This window comes from Stenella coeruleoalba (assembly GCF_951394435.1).
Source record: "Stenella coeruleoalba genome assembly, chromosome: 1".
NCBI classification, from domain to species: Eukaryota; Metazoa; Chordata; class Mammalia; order Artiodactyla; family Delphinidae; genus Stenella; species Stenella coeruleoalba.
The window spans coordinates 50,363,916-50,390,253 of NC_137169.1; the positions used below are offsets into that span (position 1 = coordinate 50,363,916).

General features: G+C 40.5%; 1 protein-coding gene across 7 annotated transcripts in view; it reads left to right on the plus strand.

Moving 5' to 3' along the window:
• The window catches only part of FGGY (FGGY carbohydrate kinase domain containing), a 420,429-nt gene extending 411,237 nt beyond the window's left edge, over nucleotides 1-9,192 (plus strand). For 6 of the 7 annotated variants that reach the window (XM_079921233.1, XM_079921234.1, XM_079921235.1 and 3 more), the window contains one exon: nucleotides 2,792-2,988. In XM_079921233.1, coding sequence (XP_079777359.1) covers nucleotides 2,792-2,873 — 82 coding nt within the window. In that variant the 3' untranslated portion in view covers nucleotides 2,874-2,988. Of the gene's footprint in view, nucleotides 1-2,791; nucleotides 2,989-3,065; nucleotides 3,210-9,174 lie in introns of those variants that run through there. The other variant, XR_013828299.1, reaches the window with a different exon arrangement.
• The last annotated feature ends 17,146 nt before the right edge of the window (nucleotides 9,193-26,338 follow it).

The window sequence follows — 26,338 nt, forward strand, 5'->3', positions numbered from 1 at the left end:
ACAGAGAACCCCTAAAACTCAATAACCAAAAGGCCAACGACCTAAATCAAAAATGGGCAAAAGACTTGAATAGACATTTCTCCAAAAATGATATACAGATGGTCAATAAGCACATGAAAAGATGCTCAACACCACTAATCATTAGGGCAATACAAATCAAGACTACAATGAGATACCAGTTTATACCCATTAGTATGGCTACTGTCAAAAAAACAGAAAATAACAAGTGTTGACAAGGACGTGGAAAAATTAGATCCCTTGCACACTGTTGGTGGGATGTAAAATGGTGCAGCCTCAAAAGTGTAAGATAGAATTACCATATAACCCAGAAATTCCACTTCTGGGTATGTGCCCAGAAGAACTGAAATCATGGTCTCAAAGAGATATTTATGCACCCATGTTCATAGCAGCATTATTCACAGTAGCTAAAACATGGAAGCAACCCAAGTGTCCACTGACAGATGAATGGATAAAGAAAAAGTGGTATATGCAACAACAGAATATTATTCAACCTTAAAAAGGAAGGGAATTCTGAAATACGCTACAACACGGATGAACCTTGAGGATATTATGTTAGCGGAAAGAGCCAGTCACAAAATGACAAATATTGTATGATTCCCCTTATATGAGGTACCTGGCATAATCAAATTCATGGATACAGAAAATAGAATGTTGGTTGCCAGGGGCTAGGGAGAAGGGGAGAATGGAGAGTTATTATTTAATGGGTGGAGTTTTAGTTTTGCAAGGTGAAAAGAGCTCTATGGATGGATGGTGGTGACAGCTGCACAATAATATGAATGTACTTAATGCCACTGAACTGTACACTTAAAAATGGCTAAAATGGTAAATTTCATGTGTATTTTACCACAATTTTAAAAGTTGGAAAATAAAAAGCACAGGGAAAGAAGCACCTTGGACCTCAGCTTCCCATGTATAAAAAAGGAAAAATATAGTCTCTCCATCTTTTGACATTTCAGGATAATAGAAGGATGTAAGAACATTAGCTCACATCGTGTAAGCACTTGACAGTCCGCATAATATTTCATGTTCATGTTTAAAATTCAGTCACTCTGTGACGTAGGTACTGTTATCATCCCTCTTACAGCAGGGAAACTGAGGCTCAGACCATTTAAAGAAGTTGCCCCAAATCACCTAGGCTTCTCTGCCTGGAAAAACGATGCTTTTCCCACTGTACAAAGAATAAGGCCAATGAACAAAGTTGCTGCAAAGTTGTCAGTATTAAAATTAGAAATCGTCAAGTGTATGAGAAAGAGTACTGACCCAAGCTTCCTTCTAGAAGTTTCCGAAAGTCAGAAAATCCAACTCATATAGTGAAAAAATTGCTTGACGTTAGATTGTCAGAGAGTAGCATTTGAAGAAGAAAATTGCTGTCCCCAAAATCATTCTATGATTAATAAATTTGGAGGCTCATAGAGTGGGTTTTAGTATAATCTACATATAGTGAGATTGATGGTAATTTTGGAATGTTAATTTTTTAAGTAGTAGCCATAACTAGCATTGATATCACTTGCTGTGAGTCAGGCACTGTTCTAAGTTCTTCTCAAATACTACCTCATTTAGTTCACATAACAGTTCACATTACCTCTATTGAGGTAGGTCTTGTAATTTTTCTCATGTACAAATAGGGACATTTAGGAACAAAGAGATAAGTAAAATATCCATGGTCACACAGCTAGTAATGGGGCCAAGCTGAGATTCAAACCCAGGCCTCAGAGTCCACCTCTTAACCCTGTGTTTGGCCTCTTAAGTTACCAGAATTGTTAAGGTAGAAATGCTGGGCAGGGGTGTTCCTATTAATCTGTTTAGCTCTGCATGTTACAGGTAGAAGTCCCTGTGTGCATTCAGGGTTACTCTTACACTCTCTCTCTCCCCCAATTCCCAAGCTTGCACCAATGCTCCTTCACGAGGACTTCTTTTCAGAGAACCCCAGAACCTACCAAGACATGCTAGACAGGGTTCATCAACCCCTTACCTCACGTCAGCTCCTCCCAGCCAAGAGGAATAAGGGCCAAGCTTCCGTCTCCAAGTATAATTTGTCTTAGCTACTATTGTCCTTTTCAAGATTGTGATGCCAAGGTAGCTTCAGCTGCTCTGCCTTCTAACTCACGGCCAACACCAGTTCTAACAGGTCTTATGTGAAGACTCAGTTGGATAGTACAGGAGAAAAGGGTCCTCTGTGGGATGCCCAGAAGGCAGGGCACAGCTCCAGGAAAGGTGTTAGTCACATTCTCATGGGGTTTTACTCCCAGATAAAGGAGTCTGCAAAGGAAATGTAGGTGTGGAATGTGCAAAGGGTGATTAAAATGTTCAGTCGCATCCCTGGTCAGGCTGTGACATTAAACCAGTCGCTAAACTGGTCAGGGGTGGGGGGGTTGGGTAATCATATATGAAATACTTATTGAAGCTGGGAATGTGAAAGGCCCTGTGTCAAGCCCGGCACTTCCACTGTGTTATAGTGGAGGCTTTGAAGTCGGATAGCCCTGAGTTTGAATTCCAGCTCTGCCGAGTCTTAGCAATACTATTTTAGATTTGCCTCTTTGAGCAAATCTCAGCTCTAAAACCTTTACCTCTAAAATGGAGATGTAGGTTCACCCATGGAGGTTAAAGATAGTGAGTGTGAAACATGTGACTCAGGATGCTGTCAGCATCCAAAAAATGGGAAGTGTCTGCAAAACTGTAACAGATAACACTTCTGTTCTTCTAAATGTCAGGGGAAGCAGCATAACAGTCTTGCTTGAGATCATCCAACATATTTATTTTTCTCCTGCAGATATTATGACAAGAAATATCAAGTATTCCTAAAGCTGGTTGAACACCAGAAGGAGTATGCATCCATCATGAAAGGGGACTGAACTGAGCTTGCACGGGCGGATGCCAGGTTTCATGTCATTGCATCAGGGGCCTCTGTCATTTCACCTTATACTTATGACCCTTAGGTATCATTTCATCATTTCTGTATTTTCTTTTTAATAAAGAAAACTGAGACGTGTGCAACCAGAACTAGAGTCTTCCATTTCACAATACCACCGTTATTTACTTGGTAGTTTCCACAGGCACCATCATGGAGACAGAAACTTCACCAAGAGTCATAGGATCTCCTATGGGACTAGAACTTGAGGATCATTCAATCCAGGAGAAACTGTCCTTGGTAACTGATTCAATGTCAGCCACTAAAGACCTAACTTCAGGTAGGGCATCTAATGTTTATTCTATAGGTGGCTAAAAACTTACTAACTTTTTATTTGGAAATAATTTCAAACTTACAGAAAAACTGCAAGAATAGGAATAATACCGGGAACACCCATGTACCTAACTTTTTCCTTTGAATGGTTATCCTGTCTGCTTTCTCATTTATATGTTCTCTCTCTATATGCGTGTGTGTGTGTATGTGTATATATATATATATATATATATATGTATACATATGAATACATATATACACACAAATTTTTATGAATCACTTGAGAGTAAATTTCAGTAGACTTAATATTTATATAGCACTTTTATTTAATCTATTCATATTCAAGTTTTGTCAATAATTCAATAACGTCTATTATGGCATTTTTCTCTCCTGAGTAGGATCCAGTTTAAACTCAGATACTGCATTTAACTGCAGAATAGTCATCTTGCAAACATCACTTTAAGATAGGGGCAGGCAGGGATCATCAATGGATCCAGGAGGGAATTATTTTTCTTTTTTAACATCTTTATTGGGGTATAATTGCTGTACAATGGTGTGTTCGTTGCTGCTGTACAACAAAGTGAATCAGCTATACATATACATATATCCCCATATCTCCTCCCTCTTGCGTCTCCCTCCCACCCTCCCTATCCCACCCCTCTAGGTGGTCACAAAGCACCGAGCTGATCTCCCTGTGCCATGCGGCTGCTTCCCAGTAGCTAACTATTTTACATTTGGTAGTGTATATATGTCCATGCCACTCTCTCACTTTGTCCCAGCTTACCCTTCCCCCTCCCCGTGACCTCAGTCCATTCTCTAGGTCTGCGTCTTTATTCCTGTCCTGCCCCTAGGTTCTTCAGAACCATTTTTTTTTTTTAGATTCCATATGTATGTGTTAACATACGGTATTTGTTTTTCTCTTTCTGACTTACTTCACTCTGTATGACAGATTCTAGGTCCATCCACCTCACTACAAATAACTCAATTTCGTTTCTTTTTATGGCTGAGTAATATTCCATTGTATGTATGTGCCACATCTTCTTTGTCCATTCATCTGTTGATGGACACTTAGGTTGCTTCCATGTCCTGGCTATTGTAAATAGAGCTGCAATGAACATTGTGGTACATGACTCTTTTTGAATTATGGTTTTCTCAGGGTGTATGCCCAGTAGTGGGATTGCTGGGCCGTATGATAGTTCTATTTTTAATTTTTTAAGGAACCTCCATACTGTTCTCCAGGAGGAAATTTTGATGAGTAACAGGATATATGCATGGTCTTAAAATGTCTCCTCACAGATTGTTTATCAGTTACAAGAAGAAAAAGAAAGTTAACCATACAGGGAAGAAATAGGACAGCATCTTGATTGGGTGATCAAAATTAACTTCAGATGGGTAAATAGACATCATGGGCCTCCAGATGTGATAGCCTGAAAAGGACATAACATCATTCTGGCTGGGAATGCATAGCCTCGATCTAATCATAAGGAAACATAAGACAAAACCCAAATTGGGCAGCATTCTGTTTTTTAATGGACTATACTCTTTAAAAATATCTCTGTCATAAAGACAAAAGTGTATGGAAAAGAAACATGGTGGCTAAAAGCTTTTGATTCAGACAAGTATTTGAAAACACAACTACAGTTACCTTAGTTGATACCGTAACACACACATACAAACACAAACATACACACATGTACGTACGCACACACACATACCATTTTGGACCCAAGAGTAACTGCTAGTTTTGATTCTAGAGCTGTCATCATTCAGATGAGTTTGAATAGAGAACATATGGAACTTCAGCAACATAAGTCAGCAGGTAGAGAAGAGAAAGCCACTACAGCTCAGTCTTCAAACCTCTTTTGGAGTACTTATTCTGTGCCAGCTATTGTGCTCTGCGCTGGAGTACAGGGATAAAGAAAACATGGTCCCTGCCTTCAGGGAGCTCCCAGTCTAAAGAGAAACAGAGACAAGTAACTTGATCACAGTACACTGGAAGAGGTGCCACATTAAAAGACGGCACCTGCCGCCGTAGAGCACATCCAACAGCAAGAAAAGGAGGAAGCAGTGGAAGGTTAACAGATTGGATGGAAAGCGTTATGATGTAATGGCTGTGAGCCCTGGCTTGGGATTCTAGGCCTGGCTCCACCTGTGACTTGATGTGTGACTTGGAGAAAGGCCCTCAATCTTCCTAAACTTCAGATTTTGAATGAGGATATTCACAGTACCTACTTTACCAGATCACAATGAGGATTAAGTGAAATAATACCTGTAACGAACCTAGCTCAACTGTCTGGATCATGCCTGTCTTTTTGCAGGACCTGGCATGTAGGAGATGCTCAGAACACTAACAATAAAAATTTTGAGTAGAATGACCACACCCAGTTGCAAAGGCCAGCTCTGTAATAACATTCTACAGTATCCAAAGGATATAGAGATGTTGGGCAGGGACTAGAGTGTGAAGGTAGGTGTGGCTGTCTAATCCAGCAGGCTCTGGCAGCAGGAAGAAGCCCAGTTCATTCACCTAGACCCCAGCCAGAACTTGAGCTATGGGTGAGAAGGATTGAGGAGTCAGACTCAGCACCTCAGAGGAGAAGTCAGCAGGACCTAAGGCAAGATGTCAGGACCACAGTCAGACAGACAGGCTTAAGCTGCTAATACTGATCAGCTCTGACTTAGAAACCAGGTCAGGCCTGGGCCCACTCAAGCAAAGCAGCGGTGAATGCAGAAGTTGTGCCTGGCTAGGAACACAGAGGTGGAAGAGTGAATAATTAGCAACTACTTGCCAAGTTCTTCCTGTATGTTCTCTTCAATTCTTACCATAGCATAACTTACGGTAACATTAACTCCATGTTCCAGTTAAGAAAGCTTAAGACTCAGAAAACATAAACAGCTCGCCCAGAATCCCTCAGGTGGCAGTGGAGACAGGATTCGAATCCAGATCTGTCGCTTTGGGTGTTACCATCTTGTAACAGCTGCAGAGGAATCCAGCCCCACAGCCTGCTCTTTAGTTAGAGTACTCGTGCCGTGGGTGAACAGCGGGGCTGCTGGTCCTTCTCTAAGGCAACTCCTATCCAAACCAACCCTGGCTTCCCACTGCTTATAGAGAAAGGAAAACACACACAGGTGAGGCAAGGAACATGCGAACCCTAGAAATCCTCTGGCATCTTAACAGTGAGAAGCACTGTTAGAAGGGCTGAAAAACCTTGGGCAAGATACTCAACCTCTAGGCCTCAATCTCCCCCCTCTGTCAATGGTATAATCTTGCTACCTACCGCCTAATGTTGGTCATAAGGGTTCAGTGAAGAAACTCTATAAAGGCCCAAGCACAGTGCTATGTGGATGATAGACACTCTACAAATACTGTTTCCACAGTGTTCTCTGGTGTCACCTGGCCAGATGGTTAATCCCTAAGAAAATAATTCTGGTTCCTACTATAAAACCAGTGTTTTAGGAAAATGTAAATGTCTCTATGGATTTCTTTAACCATGTGTAGCTGGAGAATAAAAATTTTAATGACTCCAATACTCACCTTCTTGCACTGGGAAGGGAGGTTTATTTAATGCACACATGTAAAGTATAAGTGTATTTAGCTTTTATGAATAAGAATTACAGTGTGGCCAGAGTGGTTTGTGGGATCTTTGTTTGGTTTGGTTGCCTACTAAAAGCTTTTCTTTCAAGTTGAAGCCAGCCTTGTTTCGCAAATCATTTTGCTAAGGAACACATTTTGGGTTTTTCATTTTGACCAAAAATACTTCCCATATGTGAAGAACATAAATGTGGCTTTCCAAAGAGCCTGAGAGAATAAAAGCTGGGAGAGGGAAGTGGAGAGGAAAAGACAAGGACAGCGGAATGGGTGACATGGTGCAGAGCGGCAGTAAATGACAGGACCCAATGCCAGAGTTTGCTGGAGTCCAAATGCAACAGCTAGAAGGGATACCCTCTCTCAGGGAGACCCTGACTGGGTGGTGGTCTTTATATTCACACCACAGTCTATGTTGTTGCCAGTTGCACTGGGGAGCAGAGGGATAGAGAGTATGCGTTCCAAGGGGAGTGGTGAAAATAATGTAGGGCATTCCTGGAAACACCCAGCTCTGAGGAGGCACCAGATCAGCAGGTAAGGGTAACAAGCTGAGCATTCGAGTCTTAATGTTAAGGTGACCCTCTGTTTCTCACAGGCCAGAGGATAATCAGGTTATTCAGGTTTAAGTTTGTTGCCCTGTCACTGACCTGGTTGCTCTTGTCAGAAACTAAGACTCTCAGGGCCTGTGTTCTCAGCACCTAAATTGTTCCAAACACATATGGGTGCTCAGTATATAAATAAATACACAAAGATGAGACATTTTTCTGCACAAAGAAGGCAGGTAGAACTAAAAATATCTCAAAAATGTCTCACTTGCAGATCAAACAATCTAAGATATGTGTTAGCGAACCTTAATTTAAGCAACATTGAAAACTTTAAAATGTGACATGGTCATTAAGGGTTAAGAAAATCATGCCTTATACCTAACGACTTGCTTTTAGTTTTTTATTGCGCATGTGTGTGTGCACACACACACACACACACACACAACACCACACACCTCATTTCGGGTTGTACTTCAAGCTCAGAAACCTTTTGCAAATTTTCAGTATTGGGCTTCCCTGGTGGCACAGTGGTTGAGAGTCCGCCTGCCGATGCAGGGGACATGGGTTCGTGCCCCGGTCCGGGAGGATCCCACATGCCGCGGAGCTGCTGGGCCTGTGAGCCATGGCCGCTGAGCCTGCGTGTCCGGAGCCTGTGCTCCGCAACGGGAGAGGCCACAACAGTGAGAGGCCCGCGTACCGCAAAAAAAAAAAAAAAAAATTTTCAGTGTTGTTACAGACCATTCCCTGTATGATCTTTTATGGGAAACCAATTGCATCGTAGTCCAGAAATACCCATTGTTCACCAGGGCTGCAGTACACATGCTTTCAGAATTCAAGGGTGTAGTTACAAATAATTACCATCAAAGGATTTAAAATGAAGGACATTGTCACTAAACAAAAACTAATGACCAAGCAGAGCTGTGTAATGTAATTATACTTAAGATGGGCCTTCTGATGAATTACAGAAGAATCTTTGTGCTGTCTCATGTCTCCATAAATGCACTTAACTGTTATTGACAGTAATAGGAGGAAGTCTTGAACATAAAAATCTTTTTCTTCCTTTTCTAGTTTCCACAGAGAGAACTTAAAAAGCAGTACATTTTTAAAAAGGATGTTTCTCCCAGTACTTCTAAATATTTGACAATTATATAAAATTTATAAAACAAAAGTAACTTAAATAAAAACAAAGACCACTGCTAATAAATTAAGGTTTTCCAATTTATTATTAGCTCACCCATTAATCTTACGGTCAATCTCTATTCTGCGCAGAAAATCATTTAAAATTACATATTAGAATAAATGCTTCTAAAGACCTAATTTTATTTGCTTAAGTCATACCTGAAGTCTTGATTAGAAGTGTTTCCTTATTAAAATCTAGGGTGAGCCTGGCTCCCTATTCTACAATTTTAATACACTGGAGGTGGAAAATATTTTACTTATTATTGTCTGGTATTTAGGCAAAGTCAATAATGATGCCTTCCATTTGAATATTTCTTTGCAGTATCCACGTTGAGTGCATGCATGTAATCTCAGCTGCTCCTCATAATAGATTGGTGAGGGGAGACCTGACAAAGGGAGGGATCTCATTTTATAAAAACCACGTCTCCAAGAGCTTAAGTTACTCGCCCAAGATTGGGTAGCTGGATCACAGAGGCAGGATCACTCCAATGCTTCTTCCTAAGTAAATTCAATTAGCTTATTTGTGCAACAGAGGATGATTCATTAGTTAGCTAATTGCTCTCTCCTCTGTGGTCCCCCTCTTTAGAAGATGTATGAATATCTAGGAGGCCCCTTCTGATGCTCATTGGTTGATCAAAGTACTGCATTATTTCTATTGGCAGCAGAGTGGTGAAGCGATAAAGGCTTGAGCCACGGCGTCACTGAGTCCTGCCTTCGGATCACAGCTTCACTGCTTACTAATCCACACAGTGTATGAACTCATGCAAGCTAGTAACCTGTGAGTCTCCGTTCCTTATCTATAAGGTAAAAGAAATGAAAATCTGCCTCACGGCTGATATGACAAGTAAATGGGATGATGTTTTGAAGTGCCTGGCCCAGTGCCTGATATAAAATAGAACTGCAACGAACACCAGTTTTTCTCCTCAACCCATCCATTTTTACATTATAAAGTAAATGCGTTGTTTCTAGAAGCATCTAGAAGCGTTGTTTCCAGTAACGTTGGATGACTTTATATTCATTTTCTATAGGTGAAAGTTCTGTGTTCTATCCATAACAACCAACCAGTACTAGGCCCTTACTACGTCAAGAGTGCTGGAATAGTTCCCGTCAGTGCGTAAAGGGGCCAGCTGCAGATTGCAGAGAAAGGGGACACACATAGAAAGAGATTTAACACGCCCAGAAATGTCATACTAGATGCCCCAATGCACACCACGGTTGATAGGTTCTACAAGAGGTCTAAGGATGTCAGTAATGCAGGCCTGTCTGGAAAGGCTCATCTGTAAGTGATGAAACATCCAGCCCTGCCTTTCTCAGCTCTGCTAAGCTCAGGTACTGAAGGTCTTTCACCCGAAGGTTCAGCTCTGCTCCATCCCGAAGATAAGCCAGGCTGAGGCAGGCTGTGTACACCCAATTCAGACCAGCTGCAGCTCTTCCCCAGCCAGTGAGTCTGGAATTCGTCTTTCTGCCATTAGGCCCTAGGCACTGGGAACCTCACTAAATCACAGGCTTCTCCCCAAGGGACAAACATGTTTATCCAGTCTGGCATGACCCCTTGAAATTGCTCAATTCTTCTTATGCTAGGCACAAAGAAAGAAATGTTGAGTCCACTCACATGGTTCACTGCGTTATTCCTAAGCCATTTGTCAAAGTCCATGCCTCACATTTTATTGCATTCCGCATGTAATCCTCCTGAGCTTTGTTTACTTATTCTCTTATTTCTGGCCTCACTAATCCCTTCAAATTTGACTTTTGAAACTGTCTTCCTGGGTAGAACCTTGGCTCTCCTTCAACCATAAGTTAAATTCACCTTCCTGCTACTCTGACTTATAAATCGTCTCTCCCATCCCACCTGGCCCCAGAAATCCCTCTCAAATTAAACCATATGGAAGGCTTATCTACCTGAACTCAGCAAACAGAAACTAGAGGTAAGCATCTGGCCCTCCAGTTTCTCTCCTGGGGCCAGAGTCCTGCTTGGATTTTAAGCAGTTTGATAGAACCCTGATACATTATCTAGCACTTATGAGCTCTCTGCCCCAGGGCCAAATGCAGTTCCCTGTAATTCTCCAGCCACCAACCCAGGTCTTGCTTTTGCCCATACAGACCTCCCAGAGAGAATCCAAAGGCCTCAAGCATGCTTTCTGGCAAGAAACTTTTATTGCGATGCCAGCTCCGCTGACATGAGTGATAGCCAGTGAAGATGTTCTCCGAGGGCTTGCCGTTCCTGATCTCTTATGGTTGAGTGGAATCTTGTAACCAGTTCTGTTTAATGATCTGTGAGAAATGATGGGTGTGATTTATGGACCAAGTCTTTGTCAAGTGAGAATCCCCAGAACTTTCTTTTCTCCCGTACGACAGCCAGCACTGTTCCAGAAAAGGGTTCTCCCTCCTCCTGGGCTCCAGAGTAAAGATGAGTCAGAACAGAGCCCCCAACCAACCCACAATGAACATGCAGCTCGAGTGAGACATAAGTTTTAAGGTTGTTTCTTCCCTCAGCATAATCTTTTCTACCCTTACTGATGTACCTCACAATTGATATACCTCAAACTATTAGCACCATCCTGACCCATTTGAAGCCAAGTTTGCCATGATCTGAACATCAGGCTCAGTCTTGTTAAATTAGTGCCCTTGGTCCCAGCCCTGAACAACGCTTCTTGCTTCCTTTTCCCACTCGTGTGTGTTGAGTGCTCAATCTCCCAGGAAATCATCAGGACACCCTCTTATTCTACTCCAGGGTTTCCCGAGAGAATGTTTGTCACTTGGGATGGTGCTGAGCTGCAAGTGATAATAACCCGAGAGTAGCTTATATAAGATTTTTTTTTTCCTTATTAAGAAATATGGAGACAGGCAGTCATCAAGTTGGCGTATGGATTCAACAATTCCATCGAAGATCCAAGCCCATTTTATCCTTCTGTTCCTCCCACCTCAGCCAGCTGGCTTTTGACCTTAGGTTTGTTACTTCCTGATTGCCAAGATGCTGTCACTTTTAGAGGCATCTCATTTTTCACATAACAGCATCCAGGACCTTCTCGCAATGCCACCGTTTTTGATCAAAGAAGAGCCTCCCAGCAGACTTCTCCTTAGGTCTCGTTGGCCAGGTTCTGCATCACAGATCTGCCCCTAGGGATTCTTAAGACTGGCTTAGAGAACTCAAGATGCACTGGGACTGGGCATATTGCCGTTCCAATGAAATCATTGTTCTGTTAGAAAAGGGGAGGAGGGAAGAGCTGTTGTGTAGGCAGCCAACAGGGTTTGATCTACAGGGTTTGCCAGAATAATAGGTTTTCCTTGGAAAAGTGAGCCAGGGCCAACTAAGTTTGGGAAACGCTGAGTTAAACAGGCTTTTGTTATTATAGGATATCTTAGAATAGTCTAAATATGGTATGTGCATTGTGAATCTCCTAGAGAGAGATAAGTTGTGAGACATCTTCCAGACTTATTCCATTTTTGTATCGAGCATTTTATTGCACTCATATAGAACCACTATAGTAATTTGAACCCAATGGACCAAGAATCCATAATGTTTTGACCTGAGTCATATGAATGTTTCTTTCGTGTTATCTGTGAATAAGGTTTATTCAGCAAATTAATGGTTACTAAGTGCAATTTGGTTGTTTCACCTAATTATAGAAACAAAATGCTGTTTACTACATTACTGTATCAATTTACTATATTCACTACTTTACTATATCAAATACTGTCTTACAAGTGAATATTATTAATTATCAAGGTCTAAACTAGTCATTAAAAATAGGCTTAAAGAAGATTTTTATTTAGAAACACATTATAATAAATCTTTCAATTCAATTAAATTGCCCTTTCAGTTAAATTAAATTGTAGCTCTTGAAGCACCATAGATCAAGCCATTGGGATAGCTAGTGTCAAATACTAGCTGAAAATTCAATCCTGCATTTCTTGGTGATCTTTTTAAATTTAGTATTTCTATTTATTCTAACTTTAAGTCTTCCTCCCCTCTATTATATATTCCAGGTAGGAACCTCTCTAGTCACCTCTCTAGTCAGCAGCCTGAGGACTTCTCACTCTTATCTCCCCTTCCTGTGCACACCCTAACCCTAAACACACGTACATACCTACAACATGGACAACCTTAACATAGTGTTAGATCTTCGGCTAAAAAGGGCAGAAAGCTCCTTCCTTAAGACCAAGAAGATACCAATGGGAAATATATCTAACATTAGCTATTTTGTGACACATGGAGTTTCTAATACTAAATTTCATGAGTTGCATTAAAATTGAGCTGATTTAAATTCCAATATTGTATAGAAATTTTAATATCATCCTTTTGACAATAGGTTTCTAAGACTTTTGGTTTATTATACGTTAATGATTTTAGAAGAAGTTTTGGCATATCCTAGAAGATTTTAAAAATACTTGTCACAGTTAAGAAAGATTTGAAGAAACCATACAGTTGAGTTATGTTAATAACAAACTTTTTTTTTTACAAATGTGCATTTTCCTTTTTGACATCTACATAGTAATTTTTAAAGTATAATTTCTGAAACATATGGCTTAGCTGTTCTACACAGGTGTTATATTGCGCTGGAGAATGTATTGTGCTTCTGTATATTCAAGCATATGTTTCAAACCTACTTTTCTTAAAATAAACACTTTATAGACTTCCTGCTATTTATATCAGAAACATATACTTGACCTTGATATCACCTGCTCCTTTTAATACAGGGTCTTGCCAGGAAACTTCTGGGAGCTTATGAAATCTACAGGAAGTAAGTACAATGTTGACTTTATTCTAAAGGTGATTGAGTTGGTGAGGAAGTGGTTAAAAAAAAACACTTTTATGACTGTAAATGTAGAATGAGATAACAATGTGTTACCCTTTTAAACCTTTCCTTATCATTTTCCTCTCCTCACAACCTTTTGCATTTGTACTTAATTCAGTGTTCTAAAAATTATTGTTTCTCATACTACACTTTAATCACAGCTCTCACTTTCAAATATATTATAGTTTATGTACCAATAAAAATAACTAATAATGATAGTATCTTACACTGGATAAACTCGAAGAGCTTCCACTGGCCAAAACAGGGCAATTGTTGCATCAAAAAAAGAAACAACTATAATGGATTAATAGGTATATACCAATATATAAGCATCCATGAGTGGTCCCTAAATATGAACATGACTTAATTTATATTTATCCACTGGATAACTCTGCAACATACTGCTCATCAAATCATACATTTGCAAGTAGATTGAGTCAAATCCTTCCACCCTGGACCTGAAATACAGGGTGATATTAAACTGAAACTATCTCTTTTAGGGAAATGAAGGTCCATGTTCCTCATAAAAGAGGAAGAATAACAGGTAGTCTTCTCAAATCTGGAGAGCACAAAGGATCATAAGAGCGTCATCTGTATTAGACTTCTCCAGAGAAACAGAACCAACAGTGTGTATATATGTATACACACAGATATATATATATATATATATATATATATATATATATATATATATATATATATATATCTGTGTGTATGTGTGTGTTGGTGTGTGTAGATAGATAGATAGATACTTGTTATAAGGAATTGGCTCACAAAATTATGGAGTCTAGGATATCCCACGATCTGCTGTCTGTAAGCTGGAGACCCAGGAAGTCCAGTGGTATATAAGTTCCGAGTCCAAAAGCTCAGGAAGAGCCGATGATATAAATCCAAGTCCAAGGGCAGAAGACAATGTCCCACCTTAAGCAGTTAGGCAGAGAGAATTCTCCCTCCACCTTTCGGTTCTATTCAGGCCCTCAGAAGATTGGATGATGCGCACCCACATTAGGGAGGGCAATCTGCTCTACTTATTCTACAGATTCAAGTGCTAATCTCATCCAGAAACACCCTCACAGACACACACAGAAATAACGTTTAACCAAATATTTGGATACCCCATGGCCCTGTCAAGTTGACACACGAAATTAACCATCACACCATCCAACTTCAGATCTATGGTTCCTCTAACCTAGTGATTCTCACTCCCAATTGCATATTAGAAGAACCTGTTTGGGTTCCACCTCCAGAGATTCTGACTGAATTGTTCTGAGATGTGGCCTGGCATTGGTATATTTGAAAATCTCTGCCAAGTAATTCTAAAATGCAGCTGGCATTAAGAACCATTGCAATCTAACTATAGTGGTAACTTCACTTTTTCTCTGGGAGAGAATAAGAGAGATGATCCTTCAGGAAATACATTTAAAAACACCATCACCAGCAATAACAAGCCACTAAATGCCAGACATGCCAGGTCAGATAGTAATACTCATTTAATTCTTTAAATAGCACTATAAGGGGCATATTACTATCCTGATTTTTGTGATAGGAAAATAATAAATGGTAAGTAAATAAATTACCAATAGTCACAGAGCCAGTAAATCGTGAAACCAAGGACTCAAACTAACTCTGAATGCATACAAAACCCATACTCTTCACAATATCACACTTCAGATACATTTTCTTCCTGGATTCTTAGCTAAAAATAGGCTGCTATCTAGGCTGAGTAGGTAACTTCTCAGTATCAGCCTGTGGTGACAAACATTTTCATTATTTTTCATCAAAGAGCCACCTCTGGGGAAGTGAACACTGCCGGGCTCACCTTTACAGGAGAGGGAAAGAAGGCATGTATGAGCCTGGTTAGAATGAGAGTGCACGTGGTTGTTTAGAATCACTGCCTAATGGTATTGTTTTAAAATAAAGTATAGATTTTAAGTGCCGTGATCAATCTTTGATAGCAATAAACTACCTCTTTCTGTAGAGAACTGAGAATTTCTATATAGGAATTGCTCTGGGCACTCAATTTGGTGGAAAGTAGGAGCTACCAGACTTCCCAAAACTGCTTTTGCAAAGCCCTTTCCATAAGAATGAGAAAACGTCAGCTGTCCAAGATCAAGGAATTAAAGGGGAAAACCAGTGGAAATTGTGGAGAAGCAAAAGCCCACTCACCCTAACAACCCTACTTGTCACTGCTGCTGTCTCTCAGACAGGCAAGGATGTTTATGGAACCATCTGACTGAGGCTAAAAGGAAGAGATTAGATACTCTGTGTCTTTATAATTAAATATTATTACTATTATTATCTTCCTTTAAAGAAATCTCTTGGATTTCCCATACATCTTCACCTCTTCCACTCTGAGAGTCTAGGTTCTAACTACATCTAAAAGCTTCCTAGCTAACTTCTTGCCTCTATCTCTCTTCCCTTTAATCTAGCCTGACTTGTTGCTGCCAAACTCATCATCAACTCTCGCATGCTGTCTTTCATTTGGTTTCCTATTTTTAAGGGTAAACTGAAATAAAAGGAAGACCCTGGTAAGGTCCTAAGTGGGGGTGTGGAAGGAGAATCTTCCATCACTGTGGTGGGGCTGTGAGGAGCTGGGAGACAAATGCCAGAATGACCTTCTGGAAGGGATACCAAGGTCAAGGTAGGGCAGCCGGCCAAGCCAGGTTGTTATTCCCAAGGGTGAGGTGAGGAATAAGTGTGAGAAATGGAGCCCAAATGAGGAAGAAGAGAGCAAGAACTCACGTGAGAGGCAGTCTAAATGAATGCTGGAGACAGTGCTGGTGATAGTAGCATCTTTTTGTATGAAGTCCCAGCATGACTAAGCCAGGTTTATTTAAAGGACCTGGAATGGTATGGATGCCCCTGCTCTGGCTCCAATACTCTGGCATACTTCTTTTTTAAAAAATTATTATTATTTTTTAGCTAATTAATTTATTTTTGGCTGCGTTGGGTCTTCGTTGCTGCGAGCGGGCTTTCCCTAGTCGCGGCAAGAAGGGGCTACCCTTTGTTAAGGTGCGCAGGCTTCTCATTGCAGTGGCTTCTCCTGTTGTGGACCATGGGCTCTGGGTGTGCGGGCTCAGTACTTGTGGCTCACAGGCTCTAGAGTGCAGGCTCAGTAGTTGTGGCTCACAGGCTTAGTTGTTCCACAGCATGTGGGATCTTCCCGGACCAGGGCTCGTACCCATGTCTCCTGCATTGGCAGGTGGATTCTTAACCACTGCGCCACCAGGGAAGTCCCACTGTGGCATACTTCTGAGCAGGGGAGCTCTTTGGCCCGTATGACCCCTGATGGATCTATCATTGGGGCTGGCTGTTGTGTCACTGTGATTCTGAAACTTCCTCCTCCCATCAGATGTTTCCTCTCTGTCTGGGACTGTCTGGAAAGCAGTGGTGCTTCAGTAATCCTAAACAGGCTCTCCTCAACACCTCCTTCTTCTAAACGTCAGGATACCTGAAGCCCAGGATGGTTCACAGCACATTGACTATAATAGATACTTAGGAAAACAACCAGTGTAGCAATGGGAAACCTTGCCCCAGAGTTTCAGTCTGTCTGGAAAACAGGGAATTTCATCATGACCTTTGTTTTTGTCAGAATCTAATCAGGAAGTAGAAACCACCTGAGCATTCATAGTAGCGATTCCAAAACTGGTAAAGTTACACGGGTAACGGAGGAACTGAGAGCCAAAATGAGGACAGGGAGGCAACCCAAGAGTCATTGACAGAAGGAGGCCATTAAGACCCTAGGTTACAGGGACAGAGGAAGAGGTGGTACCACTGACCTCTGGGCAAAACCTGAGACCATGGCAGGACTGTTCATGGAGATGTAGCTGCTGCTGGAGTCATTGCCCCAGCCAGGGACTCCAATCTCCCACCCTCCAGTGTCTCACCGTTGCCTCCCATTTGGCCATATTCAGCTGGAAACCATCAGAAGTGGGAGGCTGAGAAATGTATGCTTCAGGGGTCAGCCCTCTGCAAATACAGAGCTGAGTGCGGTTCCAGTGAAGAACCTACCTAAGGCAGCATGCCCCAGAGAGGCTAATCGCTCTTCACTATTAATCAAAATATTGATACAAGGCCCTCAGACATACTTCCAGTACTGCTCCTTGCTTCACTCTCCACAATTTTTACTTCTGCCATCTTTACTGCCAACCTACCCACTGTGCCTCATGGAACCCCCATTTCATTCATACTACTCTGTGCCCCGAACCTTTTCTCCAAACACTCTCTCTTTATGACTTTAATAGAATTGTGACTCTTTCTTAGCAAAAACCTTGTGTCATTCTTTCTGTCATTCAACAATGATACATTGAATGAGAGTTATGTCAATGATAACTAACCTTGCCCTGTTGTTTGTGTTTTATACATAGTAAGCCCTGCCGTTCTTGCAACCACCTTATCTTTCTCTTTATAGATGAGAACACTGAGACTGGAATACTTAAGAAACTTGCTCATAACACAGCTCATAAGTGGCCAAGACAGGAATTAAATGTACAGCCGGGCTCTAGAACCAAAGTCTTATCCAGCATACAGCCCTGTTCTAGGAATGGACATATAGTAGTGATCACTACAGGATGATTCCTGCTAGCAGAGTTCAGTGGGAGAAGATATTTTTAACTTCTCATTTTGAAATAATTTTAGTTTTACAGAACAATTGCAAACAGTATGGAGAGTTCCTATATGTGCTTCCTGCGTCTCGCCTAGTGTTAATGTGTAACACAACCAAAGCATATTTATCACTAAGCATTAACGTTGGTACGATACTCCTAACTGAACTACAAACTTTACCAGCTTTTCCACTAATGTTTTTGTCCCAGGATTCCATGCAGGACACCACATTGCGTTTAGTCAGCTTGTATCGCTACTCTCCTCCAAACTGTGCCAGCTTCTCAGACTTCCTTTGTTTTTTATGACCTTGACACTCTTGAAAATTACCAGTTAGGTAATTTGGGTTTGTCTGATGTTTTCTCACAATCAACTGGAGTTATGGATTTTTTGGATGAATAATCCAAAGGTGGAGTGTGCTTCTCATCACATTGTGTCAAGGATACATGCTATAAACATGACTTATCGCTGGTGATGTTAACCTTAATCATTTAGTGAAGTGGTGTTTGTCATATTTCTTTACTGTAAAATTACTACTTTTACAGTAACTGCTTTCATATTCTATTAGTTAGAAGGGAGTTGACTCAGCCTAGCCTACACTCCAGGGGAGAGGAATTAAGCTCTACCTTCTGGAAGGGGGAGCAACTGCTCTTATTATTTGTAATTCTTCTGTAAGAAACATTTGTCTCTTCTCCTCCAATTATTTATTTATTTATTCTATCATGTATATCATTATGGATTCATAGATGTTTGTTTTATTCTTTAGGTTATAATCCAATACTATCATTATTTATTTTGTTGCTCAAACTGTTCCAGCTTTGGCCATTGGGGGCTCTTTCAGGTTGACTGCCATGTGCTTTTCACATATCACCATTTTTTTTTTCGGCACGCGGGCCTCTCACTTTTGTGGCCTCTCCTGTTAAGGAGCACAGGCCCCGGACGCTCAGGCTCAGCGGCCATGGCTCACGGGCCCAGCCGCTCCGTGGCACGTGGGATCCTGCCGGACCGGGGCACGAACCCGCGTCCCCTGCATCGGCAGGCGGACTCCCAACCACTGCGCCACCAGGGAAGCCCCATATCACCGTTTTTTAAAGCACTTCCTTGTTTTCTGTCACTGCGAGATGCTCTAGGCTCATCTTGCATTCTCTCTGCCCCTAGAATCAGTCATTTCTCCAGGGAGCCCTAGCTCCTTTTATTGGAGAATGATGTTAGAAACCAAGGTCTGGATGCTAGATGTGCTTCTAGGCCGTCTCGGTCCTAGAAAATATACGTATGTATGTATCCTACCCCATGTATATACATATAAGAAGAATTTAAGTAAATAAAAGCCCAAATAGGTTGTTAAATAAATTAGCTATGAAGAAAAATGCCACATTCTGTGTAAAAGAATTATAGATGTGATTTAATACAAATGGGGCGAGGCAGTGGTCAGTGTGGTCTTCTTTGTAGCAGGAATACTTAAGCCAAAATCTTTTAAATGAGCAGGAATTAGCCAGGCTAAAGGGCAAGGAGAGAGCATTTCAGGCAGAAGGAGCAGCCTCTGAAGAAGCACTTAGTAGGACGAGCTCAATGCATTTGAAGAATTGGAAGGGATCCATCATGGTGAGAACAGAGTTATCCAAGGGAAATGCGACTGCAAATGGGCAGAGGCGGGATCATGTAGGGCCTTGAAGGCCATGGTAAGAATCTCCTTTTATCATGAAAGCAATGGGTTGCCACTGAAAGGTGTTAAATAGGGGAGGGGGTACGTCCTACTTCACATAGAAATGTAGGGTTATGTGAAGTGGGAACCTTCCCAACTGCCTCAGCTCTTCTGTCCCACCTATTCGCTTTTCTCCGCTGGCGCCCATCCCCAGGAAGCCATATCACTCTGGTCCACACCACAGTCTTATCTTTCCAGTTTGTTTTGGATTTCACCAAGGCCATATCTATAAAATGTACTCATGTGAGGGATATGTGTATACTTTTGTTGTAAAGTGTGCTCTCATTTACATTATTTATGTAAAGCCTTTTCTAAGAACAGATTTGAATCCAAAGCCTCACAGAACTCCAGGCTCTGCTAAATAGTAAGAATAATGTTTCCTTCTTTTCCTCAGTTGCTAAGAAGTTCATGACTACATATGATACACACTCAGTTGTATTTTCCTGTGACTTCCTGATAAAATTTTTCTCCTTTCCTCTTTTACAGATTGGTTGTTTTTAGTGACTTCGGATTGTTTATTTTATTATACCTGTACTTTTGTTGTAAATAAATTGAAGACCTTTCTTGAAATGAGGACAGTTACAATTTATTTTAAAAATTAACAAAGAAATAAGAAGCCCATCCTACAACTGGATGCTGGAATTTTCTCTTTGGCACCCCTACCAGCCTCAGCCTGAGGATTTCAGTAAAATGTGGAGCTCCTGAGTTGCTCTGTCTCTCTGAGCAGCTCTAATTACTGCAGAGTTATTGATGTTTATTCATTGTTGGGCCAAATGAATTAACAATGGTCTGTTGTTTTTGTTAAATAATGAGGCACTGGTTGTTTAAAAATGTTCATAGTGCCTTACATAAAAACTAAAGCGTTACTAAACTTAAAATACCTTAAGAAAACAATTTGTTTATTAAAATCATAGATTTAAAAATGCATGGATCAAATGTAACTATTAAAATGAAAATAGTAGGTTCTATATCATCTATAGAGTAGTGTTGCTGGAATGCAATAAAGACAAACAGTTATCCCCAGAGGAACACTATTACAATCATTGCTTAATTACGGTTTATTTTTCCTTTCCTCTTGTGATAATTACTCACTCCTTCAGACTAAGAGAAACTGACACTTCACTAACAGCATGATTGTTTTTATTCCACATACCCGGTGGTTTCCTCTCATTTTAGTCCTAAGACAATGTGTTCAATTATTTGCAGGTTCTAAATTTGTTTTAATGGTGTCTGTGTTTATTTAGATTAATGACTCTCTAATTTAAAAAAATAGAAAAATTTTATTTTGATATTTTACAAATATATTGAGTGCCACTTGACTTGTTAAGGAATTCTCAGTCCTCATACCATATATAAACTTAAGTTTGAAAGTCAAGCCAGAAAAGCGTCGGGACTTGGAGTTGCAAGACTTGGATTTGAATGACAGCTCTATCACATACTAGCTGCATGTGAACTTAGATGAATCAATCAATCCCTCTGAGTTGTTCTTTTCTTATTTTTAAGATAGAGTTGGTAGTCATCCCTTTATCCAACCCACTAGGCTGTTATGAGGTTCCAATGGAATAATGTCTGGTCAAGTTTCGAGACAAATTGTCACAGAAAAAAGACTTTTGAGACCATCTGTATCACCTATTTTTTCAGGAGTTTATTTCAGAGTGCAGAAATGGCATTAGGACTCCAAGGGCAAGAGAAATGTGAGCTGTAGTTACAACGGGGCAACAAGGAACTGAAATTCCTGCAGGGACAGCAAGAGACAAATTGATACGCCGAGTTCAAAGATCAGTCATCAAATACCGATGGACCATTTACCATGTACAGAGCACTAGTGACAGGGATACAGCAGTGAATACAGACCTGCTACCCTGCTCATGAAGTTTAGAGAAATGAGGAAGAGTCAAGAAGAGTTAGGCGGAAAAAACAGCACTTGGAAAGACTTGGAGGAAGAAAGAAGCATGACACCTTGGGGCTTGGAGGACATGTTCCGATTTGTTCTGTATATCTGTGTATCACTCCCAATGTCTGGTATTGTGTTGTACACACACAAATGAACAGCAGATATTTTAAAATCAGCAATAAATGATGAACACTAATGACTATGGCATCACTGGATCAGCTGACCCTCCCAGAGCTAGTGTAGCTCTGAATGCCAGAGCATTAGTATCTCCACTGGTAAAGTATGAACCATGATATCCACTATACAGGATGATATGGAAAAATAATGAGGTGATATATGAGACAGTAATTTTTTAAATGGGAAAACATCATCAATGTGTTCATTGTTCATCTTTGAAACAAATAGAGGAGTAGTAAGAACATGGAAAAGAAGAACTTCCAGGAAGATTCTATATTGGAAGGAGTCAGAATCCTGAATACTTTCTTAGTTTTAGTTTCAAATATATCAAAGAACAGACTGTATCTGAATCAGAAATAGCCACATCTGTGTCAATCTGTGGACTTGGGGGAGAAAGAGAAAGTGCTCAGGCTGTCAGTGGAGTAAAAGAATCATCATTCCTTATGATCAAAGCTCACAGGCCAGTGAACCTGAGTTTCACACAGCAGAGCAGAAGGGGAACAATTTGATTAAAGAACATATTAATGATGGCAATCAGCAAGTTTGGGTAGATCCTCCACAGACTCAAACGCATTGTGTTTATATATTTATATACCTACAGACAGATATGTGCATTACTATGCAACTTGTTAAAGCTTTGTTTGGAGGTTATGAAATGATATACCTGAAAACACATTATAATATACCAATACATGCAGAACTCTAAGAAACTGCTATTATCTGTAATATTTTGATTCCAGGGCCATTACGAACTTATGGGCAAGTCTTCTTAATAATGGTCCTTTGGGAACCACTAAATGGTCTTGAACGAAATCCAAGTCTCAAATTGCTTAAACAAATTCCACTGTCTTCTGAATGGTGCAGTCGTGCTGCTTCAGGATGTGAGATAATGTTACTGTGACCCGGCAGCTTTAGCAGAGCTAACTCAATTAATAAGGCCAAATAGGCCTTTATCTAGAATGATAAAAACCAATAGCAAGCAACTTTAAAAAATACCCATTGACATATCTTGGAATAATGCCACACATTTGAGTCTGAAGAAGAAAAATCAATTATTTGTAGAGGGAGTGCACTCCCGTATTGCTCATCTTGCCTTTTACTAAAGTATGGGAAGCAGTCAGACTGTAATGATGGGCATCACATACAATGAGCTTAAGTAAAAGCTCTCAGGATGTCTGTGATTAAGCATAGAAGCTACTCTCTCCATGCTGTATAAATAACTGAATTAAATTAAATTTTTTAAAAAAGAAGCTACTCTCTCCATAGGGCATTTCCATATTATAGACCCTGTAGATTTATCGGTCAATTTACTGGTCATATTATACCAGACATAGCAAATAGGTTTCAACTCCCCTGCCAATATTAATTGATGGGTAGTGGCTGCTGGGGGTAGTTTGTTGAAAAAGGCTGTGATGATAAAACCAACTCTGAAGCAGAGGTCATGGATGTGTGTGTTTGAAAGTGGAGGTGAGGGTTAGGGGTCCCTATACAGTGGTAGTCTGTATTAGGAGAAAGGCTGATCAAGCACAGGCCAAAGGTCACACAGATACTAGCTGCTCATTTATTCATTTGTTTATCCTTCACCTCTTCAAAAAAGACATGGAAGAGAATATCTGTAATATAAAAAGATTTTAAAAATCAGGGCAAAAGGAAAGTAAGATCAAAACAGTAAGTTAAGGCCACTGAGAAATGCAAATCCTGCACACTTAGCAATGGGGGCTTAACATTTGACTGAATTTCCTAACAGCCAAATTAAATATGGAAGTCATAATCATTGACAAGATTCACATTGTCAGAAATATAAGGTTGGTCATGTAATGTCAACTGTAAGACAGACATTCTGGTATAAAAGAATAGGTGTGGAACTAGAAGACGTGAATTTAAATCCAAAGGCTGCCACCTAGTAGCCATGTGACCTTCAGCAAGTGATTTAAACTTGACTGCCTCAGTGTCATCATTTGTAAAATTTGGATAATAATGCTGCTTCGTGAATTGCTCTGAAGTTAAATTATGAAGTGAGCATGCTCTTTATTTTCCATTTGGTCACCTAGATCCATGCCCTTCACTTCTCTGCCCAGCAGACTGCATCAGCCAGGCTCCCTTTGCCCTCTGGCTTCCTGTTCAGTTCAGCCAATAAGGAGTAACCTCTCCCCACCTCTTCAGTGCCGAGAGTCTAATGGTAGCTGGTCCCTTTATGACTGTAGCCCTTATGGGCAGCAGCCTTTCAGAGCACCAGCTCTCACCAAGCTCCATGATACTGTGGCCTCCCCTTGCTTCTTCAGGCCTAAAGAGTAACAGCTACTTGACGTTGCTATCTCTGGGTGCCTCAGGATCACTTTTTGGTTCCCCCAACTCCATTCATACTTCTGTAAACTGTCTCTGCATTTAATTCTCATCAGAATCCAATGTGAACATGTTTTCTGTTTCTGGCCACGGCCCTGACTAAGACAATGAATATTTATAACAAATGGGAGGGAGATGGGAATAGAGTCGATTTTTGAGCCCCTACTACAGCCAAGCAGAGAACCAGTCACTATTTATAACAGATATTCAATAAATGCTGATAAATCTGAAGTAAGGGGTCTGAGACAGGATAAGGGAGAACAGATTTCACCAGAATTTGAGACACAGGACTCAGATCCTTTCCATCAGATGACCTCCTTTCTCCAATATGGAATGTCAACAGAAGAAAGAGAAAGAATCAGGATTAATCGGCCGGTTTAGCCTGAGCAACAGCAACAAAATGCTAACATTTATGAAGGTGTAAAATCTGTTCTAGGTTTCAAAAAAAATTCAGAGGGAAATGGTGCAGCAGAGAGCGAGAATGTGAATTTTCTTTGTGCCATTTTAGGTACCTGGGGGAAGAGTGGAGGTGAGTGGGCATAATATAATTAATGGAATGCCTACTGTGCTTTTGTGCCATTCCATTTTGGAACGATTTACAATTTTCCAAGGATGTGCTATCAGAAAGGAAGTATTTTGCCTCCTTTTCACACAAAAAAAGATACTTTAAGAATCACAAACAAAAGAGAAAGTAACAACACGTGAACTATGTTCTGGCACCGGGACAACCAAAGGTTTGTGGGCACCCAGCAAATTCTGCTGTTGTCCCTAGAAACCACCAAAGGCAGGTCATTCCAAGTGCTTCCCTACTGAAGCATCCTACATGTTACTGCGGTCAGGAGAGGCTCACATCCTCAGATCCTCTTTATTGATAGAAATCTATTTTTTTCTCTGTTGACACACATTTTTACAGGAAGGCAGAGATGTCTTAGATCTTATGTGCACAAGTTGTTCCCATAACCAGAAAGACAGACCTGGTACAAAATAACCACAGCGCAGGGGAGAACTCACAAACAAAGAAAAAGAAGCATAAAGTGAAATGTTTTGCTTTTCTTTTCGCCATTTTCATCCTGTTTTGATTTCCAACATGTGCAAGTCGTTCTGTTGCTATAAAACTTATTAAATGAAGTAAAAGAGCAAAGACCAAAAATGTAATAATGAAATGAAGTTTTAATCCCTTACAGTTTTTTGGCATCATCAGCTTGATAATATTTGATATACACTGAAGGGTTTTTGAGTTTTAGACAGAACTTTTCTTAAAACTGTTCATGCGTCCCAGATGTGACCTAGTTTCTTTCTGGGAAATGGATGCTGAGTGTTGCACAGGCAAGTCAAGCAGGCATGGCTATTTTAGGAGCCATTAATGTAGTATATTTACAGGAACCAAATATGTGACTCCAGCTGGCCCGTGAAAAACCTTCATTGAGCATGTACTATGTGCTGAGCACAGAACTGTAAACACAAAGGACCCGTCCTGATCTTGAGGAGCTCAGAAACCAGGTAACAAACATGTTATATGGTAAAAGAAAACACATGTAAAAATAAAGCCAAGGCATAACGTGTGCAAATGTCAGAAGCTGGAAGAAGGTAGAGAAGTGTTCCGTAATATGTAGGCATTTTTTTTTGTCTTAGGAGAGTTAAGGGAATGCTTCACAGAGGAGGTAGAATCGGAACAAATTCTAAAGTTTTAATTCCAGCTGGGAAATTCTCTTCATTTAGGTCATGACTTACTTATGGACAAATGAATTTATGGTCCACTTGTATTGACAAGAAAACAGATGGAAAAAGCCTAAGATAAGGCTGGGCATAAAATAAGAATCATTAAGTGCTTTCTCTCTTCTCCAGTATTGTTTCAATTGAGGTAAAATTCACATAACATAAAATTCATCCTTTTCATCATTTTAAACTGTCCAGTTCAGTGGTGTTTATAAATTCACAATGTTTTACAAGCATTACCGCTATCTAATCCTACAGTATCTTCATTAACCTACAAAGAAAGGCTGTGCCCATTGAGCAGTCACTGGGCCTTCCCCTTCCCCTCCAGCACCTGGCAACCACTAATCTTTCTGTTCCCATGGATTTGTCTGTTCTGGACATTTCATATAAATACAGTCATAGAATATGTGGCCTTTGTGTCTGGCTTCTTTCACTTAGCAAAGCATTTTCAAGGTTCATCTAAATAGTAACATGAATCAGTACTTCATTCCTTTTTATGGCTGAATAACATTTATGATACACAAATACCACATTTTGTTTATCCGTTTGTCAGTTGGTGGACACTGAGTTGTTACTACCTTTTGGCTGTTGTCAATAGT